The following is an 11,382-nucleotide window of genomic DNA, read 5'->3' as shown; positions in this document are numbered from 1 at the left end:
GAACGGTAACTAATGAAAACTGACAAACAGAACCTAGGCTTTCCCCAAACTAATACTCACTATAACGGTAACTCTAGGAATATTCAAACACATTTGATAAAGATTTGCTCGATAAGGTGTTGATTGGGTAATTGCAAGACTGATGATCTTAACTAAAAACTTCAACATCTGAGTGGTTCTCCTGGACAATCTGTTTACTTTAGAAATGATATGAAGAGCAGTAGGGTAACCCAAGATTGATAAACACCCATTTTAAGACCAGGAGGTGAATCTAGGATCACGAACAGAGCTGATGTGGACTAAAATGTCAAAGAGTTTGAAAAATTTCGGGAATGAGGAGTTTGCCAAAAGGTTCAAAGTATAGTCCTCACAGACTGATAAATAGTACGCTAAGTGAGTTGGTCGCTAAACACTAAATCATCATCATAGTCTCCACGAATAGGTGTCATTAGGTTTTCAAGCCAGGATGATAACAGTTGACTCTGGGTCATAGATAGGATGGTTCACATCATGTGGTCCTAACCATTGAAAGACATAAGCGTTACACAACCATGATGCATCAGCGTGCAGCTACACATTCAGTAAAACATCATCGTAGGTTTCAAAATTGATCGACGTCATCAAAGAGTGTAAGAACAATGGTCGGGTGAGACAACAATTCAATTGTCAAAAACTTCATTCACATTCAACATCTCAAACAAAACTGAATTGTTTCCTAGGCAAAGAAAATGGGAATAAGGCTATGGTCAAAGAATCGTTGACAACAACCGATAGAAATCGACAAGACTAATGATATTTTGTAATTCACTACACTCGTGAGGATTTTCAATTTCCAACATTCGCAACGTTGGATTTGGTAAGAATGTATTTTGCTATGCTTATATCTCCCAAGAAAGGTATGTAATCTAAGCAAGGTCGACATTTGAGGAATTTGGTGTAAAGTTAGATGTTGATGTTTAGTAAATTGACCATGTTGTTAGAATAGGCAAGAAGGTTATCGGTAAGATAATCATGAATTCATCAGGATATGTGTGGAATACTTGATCCGTTAGGTTCATAAACGTTGTTGGAATATTTGTCAACTCGTTAAAAAATAATGCAATCACTGAAAAGCCTTCTGAGGGTCTACACGAATTCCCTCAGCGAAAACAACAAGCCCGAGAAAGCTGATTCGATCTACCCAAACAGACACGTGCTAAACTTTGCTTACTACTAGTGATTCGTTACTTTCTCCATATAGGTATAGCTTTGCTCAACATTCCTAGGGAACACAAGTCACAGAGTATCATCATCGTCTCAGATCTTCAGCTAGTCTTATCCAAACTTCATCCCACTAAGATTTTTCTATTTCATTTCACTTCTATGTAGATCCAACTCTGCCTGCCATTCCTAGGGAACACATGACGCAGAGTATCGGTCCGTCATTGAAAGTTGTTCATCATTCTATTACGTTGTTGATGAGGCATAATTCTAACATGAATTTTTGTACATCAAATAAGGATATGACAATTCAGACAAAATAAGGATTACACAACTGTGCCGAATGACATCAATAAACGGAAGTTGTGACATCCAAATGATATTAGGGCTGACATACTACCAAAGTAGAAGAAGATCCTAAGTATGCTCTGAACAAACCATGCTCTGAAACCAAATTGACACGCCCCAACCCCGATATCCCCAAATACCAAGATAGGCACGTGCTAGCCGAAACCCAAGGGCCATTTTAACATGCATGCAAGTGATAATGGTAAACGAAAGTAAATAACATATTTAAATATAAAGAAATACACAAATGCAAAAATGTGTTGAAGGCATACAACTAATCAAGAATACTGTGAAAGAATTATTATAAAAATGTACAAACAAAGGAATGGGTCCTACAATGAGAAGACTCGAAGATACCTATGCGAGAATGCCCTGATGTCAGGATCGAACACCTCGATTCTAAGTCTTGAAGGGGGCGTAAAAATAAAAGGTGAGTGGACCAAAGTTTATGATAATAATACTAAGTGAAACCATTTTTCTTTTGAATATACTAACCCTTGGTTTTGAAAACATATATATAATACAACATAATAGGTTTTTTGAAAACCCTACATGCCCAAAATATTCATATACAATAAAATCATATCTAAAAGTGATAACGAAATGCCCGAGGGCATATCCCAAGAATCTCGTAAATCAAATAAATGATGTAATCAACTAGGGGTATCATAGTCGCCCGAAAGCGCAACCATCACCCAAAGGTAAAGCTGTACGACACTGGGTTACGCCAATGAAGAAACATGGTAGGTCCCATCACCCGAAGGTGAAGCTGTACGACTCTAGGTTGCGCCAGAGAAGAAATATAACATAACACATTGACACTAGATATGGCTAGTGAAGCTGTCCGACACTTATTTCGTTAATGAAGTTGGGAATATGTCATAAATATCTCACTACTCATCAACCGTGTCCTATGGCCATAGGCCATAACGTATACACACTCAAGTTGTGTGTATGAGTTGTATGATTACCCACTAGATAAGCACCAAAAAATGTAACCAAAATCTCTAACCAAGTGTAGAATACCAAAAACTCATCATCCGAAATCATAATAAATCCATCATGTGAAATAAATCATAAATAAATCATGAAACATAAAATCAGGAAACCATACTTTTCACGAATGCAAGCCTAGCATTTAATAAAAATCATTCAATTTAAGAAGGGGTCTACTCATAGATACTCTGCCGCCGAAGAGTCGTGCAAATTAGAGAAGACGGGGGTCACCATTAACAAACACACCTAGGCACATAAAAAGGAACAATAAGCAAAACCCTAGTAAAACGATTGAATTTGGGAAAACGGAGCGTGGATTTGGAATCAGGGTGTCGAATTACCCTAAGAGGGGTCTCAGGAAATTTTCATAAAAACTCAATAAAAAAAGTCAACGGTCAACCTAAAAAGTCAATCGAGACACTGAGCCGATCAACTATGTTAAAACTTCGGAATTTTACTATATGGATGTTAAAAATGGATTCAGGGCACATAAATTAGTTTATAAGGGTTCTTGAGAAAATTTCGTAAAAGTCAACTCATGCAATATTTTAGATAATATTCTAGGGAATATTCCATTCGGGTCAGGTTAACGGATCGATCAACAAGTTGGTCAATAGGGTCGGGTCAACGAGTTGGATTTGACTTTTGGGTTGGGCTGGGTTGGGCCGGGTCAGATCTAGTTTTGATCTGAGTTTTGGATTGTTGGGTCAGGTCAACCCGGTCCACTGGAAAACCCATCAAAATCTGGGTTTAATGGTTGGAAAATGGGGCAGTTTTCAAATGGCCATATCTCTCTCATTTCTCAATTAAATTTGACCCATAATATATTAAAACGAAGATAGGGAAGTGTAGAAGAAGATTATACCTGCTGGGAGTTCAAAGGACATTTTCATAAAAACACACATTCAAAATTATAAAAACCGTAAAATTAGGGATGGGTTGTTACACTAAGAGCCGTCATGGAACATATTCGAAGTACTAGTGGTCTTTCTACTATCGTTGACGTTCCTACAACAATCTTTGAAGACAAAAGCCGCTGTATCGATCAACTGAAGAAAAGATATATTAAAAGAGACAACACCAAACACATTACGCCAAAGTTCTTTTATTCTCATCAGCAACAACAACATTAGAACATTGAAGTCAAGCAAATCCATTCCCAAGACAACCTGACCAATCTCTTCACGAAGTCATGGCCTAAGTCTATTTTTCATAAACTCGTCCAAGGAATTGAAATGCGTAAACTTATGATTTGAATAGCTTGTAGTTCTCTTATTTGGAAGTTTTGTCAAACTCAAGGGAAGTATCTAGAAATATACTCACTTGATCTTAATGTACTTTTTTCCCTACAATTAGGAGCATTTTTCCCACTGGGTTTTTGCTACCTAACAAGGTTTTGATGAGGCACCCATCCTAGGTTGGTCATACCCTTATGAGGTTTACTACTTTCGTTTCGTATTGCGTTTGTTTTTGACATTGTGCATACTTCTCACATTTCCCCTCAGTCTATGGGCTTTTCACCTACTTTCAAGTTTTACCATAGCAAGGTTTTGTGAGTTTTACTAACCATGCATGCTTTCGTTAATTTGAGACTTGTATTTGCCCGTCGTGTCAACGACTTCATCAACTAATTTACTTCATCCACTAAAGACCTTATGTGATTTTTGTTTTTGAGTATTTGCACACTCAAGGGGAAATGTTGAAATCCTATTAGATTAGGAATGTGATTACGTAAATCCCATCATATCTTGGGATATCCTTGTGAGATTCTACCATATCTCTTAGATTATATATTATCCAATTAGAGTTATAATCTTGTTGAGGTAAGGAATTTACCTTCATCACTACTATCAATAAAGGCACAATGACGTAAAATAACATACACCTCACAATTACACTCTCTCTTTTCTTTCCTTGCCTCTGCACCCCCTCTCTGTGTCCTTTATATTGTTCAATTAAATTAGGCTTACAACAACTTGAATGTTATTGAATTGCATTATTAAGTATTAACGTTCAAATTATTTGGTACCAATACCATTTTTGTATTAAAAGTAAAAAGAATTTATTTGATTTTGCCCAAAAAATAAGATATTTCGATTTAAAGACCGCATGGACATTCGTATGCTCAAAACAATTGATAATTCTGGTAATAAGTTGCCTTATTATGTTTAACCGACAATTTATTGATTCAATTTTAAATCTCAAAGTCGAAAGAAATTTTTTAGAGATAATCTTGACGAAAATAAAGAAAATGAAAGATTTGGATAATAACGTTTTATGCAGTTAGTTGATTAAGAACATTTACTTTTGTATTTGAAGTCTCGTGTTCGAATCCACTTAATTTGTACCCTATTATAAGAAAATGAGACTTTTTGGGAAAAATGAGACTTTCCTTTCTTTCCAGTAGTAAAAGAGTGTGAGAGAGAAAAGGGGTGCGTGTGGGGGATGGTGAGTGTGTGAGAGACTTGCAGTCTCACATCACATGGCTTCTGTGGGTTTGGGGCCAAAGCATCAACAATCAGAGGCACAGCCACAGCGACAGCCAGACCACAATGAGCCACTGAACCACGTGACTCGCCGAGCCCCCCAAATGGACTCCGACAAGGTACTCTCTCTCTCCTCTCTCTCCTCTCTCTCCTCTCTCTCACATTTCTCAGCCACCTCTTCGAGCTCTGCTCTCTTAGAGGTTTGCTTCATCTACGTAAAGGTAGGTTTTGGTGCTCAGATCGCCTTTGATCCACCTCAACTCTTCACTTTCGTTACTAATTCTAATCGATCTGCAACTTTCTGTGCCTTTGGAGGTCTTACCCACCTGGCCGGAGCTTCTCTCCGGCCAGATTTTGTGCTTTTTTTCTCAATTTTTTTTGTTTTATTTTTGTATTTCCTCTATTATTTTTGCAGGTATAATAAATTTTTGTAAAATTTTGTTTCCGAGAAGCTACTTTAGGAAAATTAGGAGAAAGAATTATAGAAAATGTGAAGAATTATAGAAAATGTGGGACTGGGTTAAATTATATTTGTGTTTATAAGCTGGTTGGTTAATTAATATGGAAATAAAAGCTTAAGAGGAGCTGAATTTAGAAGTTCTGATTGCTCTAACTTTCTCACTCAGCAGCCAATTTGAGCAATTGGGGTGTGCTGTTTTTTAATTGTTTCCTTTTGTTCATATTCATATTTTAAGTTTGACTCCGGTGCGTTTTTTCTGCTCGGCTCGGTTTCTTTGGATCGCATGCTTGTTCTGGTACTCATCTGTTGGTCTTTGAAGGCTTTGTTAATCTGGTTCTCTTTTGGGTTTTCTAGTTTTTTTAACAATGTTGTTATTTTTGCCAACATTTTGTGCTTTTTCTTTTCTAGAGGTGGATTGTTATTCAGAGTATTCTAGTTTGCTTCAGGAAGCTGATGTTCTTTGATTCTTTCGAATGCAAGTTTTATAGAATGTGATGCTTTCTTGTAAACTGGGTCACCTTGTTTTGCTAAGTATTTTTTGAGATCTTTGTGCTTTCCCCTTTCCTAAATTTCGTTCTGAATATCCATCTGTTTGCGGCAGTTATGTTTGTTTGTTGAGTCGCTTTTAAACTTGTATGTATGTACTACTGTTATCATCAATGCGTCCAACATTTTTGTTGCTTAAGATGGTTGTTAAGTGTACATTAGTTTCTCACTTTGTGTAGTACATAGGTTTCAAAGCATAATTTTTTTCCCAGATTCTCGTTAATATAGAGGGGTATGCATGCTTTCGTAACTTCACCAGACACATAATGTACTGCATCATATGTACAATCATACAAAACAGTATGGTATATATCTAGAAATTTGTAAATTTATGCAATCATTTCTGGAAGGTACTTGTTAACCCATAGAGATTACCTAAAATGCTGAACAAAGAGTGATATGTCTTAGAATTGGTATAAGAACAGAAAGGCATTGCCGATATGTTCATTTGGATTATTTTAGGGGTATTTTGGGGCATCTCCCGTAAGGGGCCTACTGGTTTCAATTGCATTTAGGCAGGGTAAATCCTTAGCAATCACCAGCTTGCCAGTCATACTTTTTCAAAGAAAGCCTGAAGTTTTTACTTGTGTTTGAAATTTTTGTTTTGTAAATTGCAGGAAATGTCGGCTCCTGTTGTCGAGGGAAATGCTGCAGTCACTGGTCACATCATTTCAACAACAATAGGTGGTAAAAATGGCGAACCAAAACGGGTTAGTACTGGTTCTTTCTTCCATCCCTTACCCCATTTGATCCATCTGATGGCTACAACTTTGATCAAACTCCTTCATCCTGTTTAATGCCTTTTATAGCACAAAAATCTGTTCACTTTTGTCATTCATAATCAATTATTACTAGACTTGATATATAAAGTTCGAGCAGTTGAGGTCCTTTACCTATATCATTTATGAAGAATTATTCAGCTTCCACTTATTTATGTATTTTAAAGTGTTCCCTTTGTTGTTGATTGCAGACAATCAGTTACATGGCAGAGCGTGTTGTAGGTACTGGATCGTTTGGAATTGTTTTTCAGGTATATATTTTACTCTAATGACAGGTAAGCATTCTCGCATTCTTTTCATTATTGACTCTTTGGTGATTTTTTTTAATTCAGGCTAAATGCATTGAAACTGGAGAAACGGTGGCCATAAAGAAGGTCTTACAAGACAGGAGGTATAAAAATCGTGAGTTGCAGTTGATGCGCTTGATGGATCACCCAAATGTTGTTTCACTGAAGCATTGTTTCTTCTCTACAACGGCTAAAGATGAGCTTTTCTTGAATTTGGTTATGGAATATGTACCCGAGACTATGTACAGGGTTCTGGAGCACTACAGTAGTATGAACCAAAGGATGCCACTCCTCTATGTGAAACTTTATACATATCAAGTATGGATCATTGTTAGTTATGGTTTTTTTCCTATTAACTTTTTGTTTATGTTGATAATCATTTGTATTGACTTATGCCCTTGTAATTAATGGAAAAACGTCCTTTTCAGATTTTTAGGGGCCTGGCTTATATCCATGCTGTTCCTGGGGTATGCCATAGAGATGTGAAGCCTCAGAATCTTTTGGTACGTGTTCTTTGTTTATTTTTTTTCTTTCATTGCCCAATGTGAATTAGATTGTTTATGTTATTTTCACGTACACTTGGCAGGTTGATCCCCTCACGCACCAAGTTAAGCTTTGTGACTATGGAAGTGCAAAAGTTCTGGTATGGTGTCCTCTTCACTATTTTCCCATAGTTCTGCTAATCTGAGTATAAGACTGGCTATACATCAGTCATCTATTTATCCGGAGGCTTCATGTTAATGCAGTTGGGAAGTTGGTAACTAAATCAGTTTCCTTGAATAATTTCTGTTTTAATGATTTTCTTTGTAATCAGGTCAAGGGGGAAGCAAACATATCATACATATGTTCTCGTTACTATCGGGCTCCTGAACTCATCTTTGGTGCGACAGAATATACAACATCCATTGACATCTGGTCAGCTGGTTGTGTCCTTGCTGAGCTCCTTCTAGGCCAGGTTATCTACTTCTTTGGGAGTAAAGTTCTTATTCTTGGCCTAAGTTAACTTTTGGGTGAAACTGTTTGTACGTTTTGACTTATAAACAATTTCAAACTGTTATACAGCCACTATTTCCAGGAGAGAATGCAGTGGACCAACTTGTAGAGATTATCAAGGTCGTGTTTCATTATCTTTATTGAATTAGATGGATCATGCAAGTGTGTGTTCTTACTATTTATGTGTCTTCTTGCAGGTTCTTGGCACTCCAACTAGAGAAGAGATTCGATGCATGAATCCAAATTACACTGATTTTAGGTTCCCTCAGATTAAAGCTCATCCTTGGCATAAGGTATGAATTTAGATAACCCTTCAAATAAGTTGATTGTTAAGGCGGTGCTTGTAGAGGAGGATGTTAGTACGCAGTGTAGACATACGCATACATGTCTCTATGTTCTGGACATGGTGAAACCTTTTGTTCAAAATTTAAGTTGGGTTGATTGTTAGCCTTTATTGTCTGGTAGCATAGGGTGGCTGGGAGGGTTATGTAAACTAAATTGGTTTTGGGAGTATGGTGTTTGCTGTACTTTGGCTGGTTTAGCAGGAACAAAATAGAAGAATCTTTGATATTGTGAAGGAGTGAGTGTGGAGAAACTATGGGAAATATTCGTTTATGGTCCTTTCTTTCGGATTTGGTTGTGATGGAATTCAAGGAGCTTTTGTTTCATTCTGTTTTTTATTCATTTAATTTTAATTGGAAGGCGGTTGTGAGTAGATGTTAAAGTTGATTCTTTCTTGGGTCTGTAGTATAGTAGCAGTTGTCTTCGTTGGCTATCATGAGTGGCCTTAATTTTTCTTTTTGGTAAATGAGTTTTTAGTTTCATCTCTGTCGCTGTGAAGTGCTTCTCCACAAAATGCAATTTCTTTAAGTACAATTTTGTTTCTGTGGTTCTTTCCTTTTATTTCTTGAACATATTCTTGTTCTTGAATTGTCCATATTTACCTGTGTTGACTAAAAAATTATTAATTATAACAGACTGTAGGGATTTAATTACTGTTATCTGTGCGGTTATTTTCGTTTTGCATAAATCCTATAGTTATGCATCTGTGACGTGCTCCTCTATTCAGGTTTTCCACAAGAGAATGCCTCCCGAAGCAATTGACCTTGCTTCACGACTTCTTCAATATTCACCGAGTCTACGCTGCACTGCGGTGAGTCGGACTTCTATTCACTTGGAGTTCTACTGTTTCAAAGCCAAGACATCATGCTTTGTGATGTGATTAAAATAAGATTTGAAAAGAGTTCCCTTGGTTTGGCAGCTTCCATTTATGTGCTGAGTTGCAACTTTTGCACTTGGCTCTTGGAATTGAATAATTTGTCAGTCGATTTTGAGTTGTTTCACTTCATGACATGTTCTAATATCTGAATTTTCACTGATCGTCCGTTTACAGCTAGAGGCATGCACACATCCTTTCTTTGACGATCTCCGTGAGCCCAATGCTCGCCTACCAAATGGTCGCCCGTTGCCGCCACTTTTCAACTTCAAACAAGAAGTGAGTTTCAGATTCATTTACTTTTACCTGTTAAAATGATGAAATATAGAAATATGTTAGTCTCAACTATATATATTCGTTGCTTGTTCATCGTGGTACCTTGTCCAGAAAACAATTCCACCGATTCAGATATTCTGGGCCTTTCAGCACTTGAACGTGCATGTCTGGTTGAATCAGTCCTGAATATATGAAATTTCTTCAAATTTTCTCCATACGTTTAGTTGGGTTGCATAATCTGGAAGAATTGAGTAGGGCCTTTTAAGTGGTTGGAAATTCGTGAGGCACCAACTCTATGAACATGACATATATGTTTTGTCTTGTCCCTTCATTACTATCCACAAGTTCAAATGAAAAATTTCTTAGCAATCCCATTTTCTAGTCTGCTCCTGCAAGTTTTAATTGACTCGTGCCTCCCACCGTGCTCCAAAATTGACTTGCAGTTAAACGGAGTATCACCTGAATTGATCAAGAGGCTCATACCAGAGCATGTGCGGCAGCAGGCTGGACTTGGATTCCCACAACCAGTCAGAACTTAAACGTAAAGTGATGAAACAGGGAATTATCTTTTGTACTAGTGGACGGATGTGAAGCAAAAGAGGGCCTAATCTGAGCATTTTGGCCTAATCTGCTGTTCTCGCCTTCCAAAGATGTATACATACACAATGGCTCTCTGGCTTAACCTGGAAGTCGTCGATCATATCTACCGTCATGTTAGCCTAAACATACCGTCTTCTTGCGTCTGTACATCATTTTGATTGTAAGGATTCCAGAAAGCCAAAGGCACAAGGTAATGTTATCCAAATCTAGCTAGTAGTGGATGTAAAAACTCCAGCAGGAGCCCGAGGGGCGAAATAGTAGTGACGCATGTGTTTTACTTTTATTATCTGTGTTGTATCTACTGTCTGGTTGCGGTATCGTCTCAAATTATATCTTTACTATTGATTACTGTCTCCTCCAACACTGCAGTTGTGGATAATTTCAAATCTCTGTTGTTTGACAGCCAGAGCTTTGAGCTTCATCATGTAATTGAATATTCTGGCTTGGTATTTTTCTACTCGGTTATTTTTCCTTGAGGACGTAATAATACTCCGAAAACTTTGATTTTATTTCTTAATTAAGGCAAAACCAAACAACAAATTTGCCTCCCAAGGTTTGTATAATAAATTCAAAATAAAAGTAAATAAGTGAGCAAAACCTGCAATGATTTGAACCTAAGTGGAACGTAAATCTAAAGTGGATGATTTATTTGCTTGAATAAATAAGGGGAGTTTTTATTGCCACTCTAAAAATCTTATTTTTGCATTCCAAACTTTATATAATTAGAAAGAAAAATACACTTATAAGGAGTATAGAATAAATTTTTTAGAGTATTAATAACAATTCCCTAAATAAAATCTAAAATTTAAAGGGTTCTGATGATTTTTGAGTAACACCTGAAAATAAGGAGTATGCCATAGCCACTCACAGGGAGAAAAGCTTGCGGTTGCATCTGGGCTCCCGAAGCTTCCTCCGGAGTGAAAGCTTAATGGGAAGATGATTCACATTGTTTGTCGCTAAAATTGGCCAGCTTCACTCATTTGGGCCTAAAGTCAAATTATGAAATTTTGTGGGTGGAGTTGTTATGAAATTAGGCTAGACTTACATCAAGTGGCACATGTTTCGCTTATAAAAATTTAAGTGGCCACCATTATATATGATATATGTTTGTAAATATTTTTCATACAAGTGAGGTTTGGAAGGTGGAATGCATCAAGTGACTTCTTTTAATATCATTTTATAAGGATGTGGATAA

The 11,382-nt window shown here is 37.0% G+C and overlaps 1 protein-coding gene across 2 annotated transcripts; it reads left to right on the top strand.

The window, feature by feature from the left end:
- Window positions 1-4,944: 4,944 nt before the first annotated feature.
- On the top strand, window positions 4,945-10,644 carry LOC137739471 (shaggy-related protein kinase zeta-like). 2 transcript variants are annotated; one of them, XM_068479045.1, is made up of 12 exons: window positions 4,945-5,149; window positions 6,654-6,746; window positions 7,007-7,066; window positions 7,148-7,420; window positions 7,531-7,605; window positions 7,689-7,745; window positions 7,917-8,057; window positions 8,165-8,215; window positions 8,293-8,388; window positions 9,165-9,248; window positions 9,489-9,590; window positions 10,031-10,644. In XM_068479045.1, exons 1-12 carry the CDS (start codon window positions 5,027-5,029, stop codon window positions 10,124-10,126), a joined length of 1,251 nt encoding a protein of 416 aa, XP_068335146.1. In that variant the 5' UTR covers window positions 4,945-5,026; the 3' UTR covers window positions 10,127-10,644. The 2 variants fall into 2 exon arrangements, with proteins under 2 accessions (XP_068335146.1, XP_068335147.1); XM_068479046.1 differs by lacking the exon at window positions 4,945-5,149 and adding an exon at window positions 5,170-5,251.
- The last annotated feature ends 738 nt before the right edge of the window (window positions 10,645-11,382 follow it).

The sequence above is a fragment of the Pyrus communis genome, chromosome 7, assembly GCF_963583255.1.
Source record: "Pyrus communis chromosome 7, drPyrComm1.1, whole genome shotgun sequence".
NCBI lineage: Eukaryota > Viridiplantae > Streptophyta > Magnoliopsida > Rosales > Rosaceae > Pyrus > Pyrus communis.
This window is presented reverse-complemented; position numbering and strand designations above follow the sequence as displayed.

What these genes read in the sequence shown, in the direction of transcription:
- LOC137739471 (XM_068479045.1), top strand. Translation starts at nt 5,027, where the DNA reads ATGGCTTCTGTGGGTTTGGGGCCAAAGCATCAACAATCAGAGGCACAG. An exon ending in ATGGAAGTGCAAAAGTTCTG is followed by an intron (nt 7,746 to 7,916) that starts GTATGGTGTCCT and finishes CTTTGTAATCAG; the next exon opens with GTCAAGGGGGAAGCAAACAT. An exon ending in CGAGTCTACGCTGCACTGCG is followed by an intron (nt 9,249 to 9,488) that starts GTGAGTCGGACT and finishes GTCCGTTTACAG; the next exon opens with CTAGAGGCATGCACACATCC.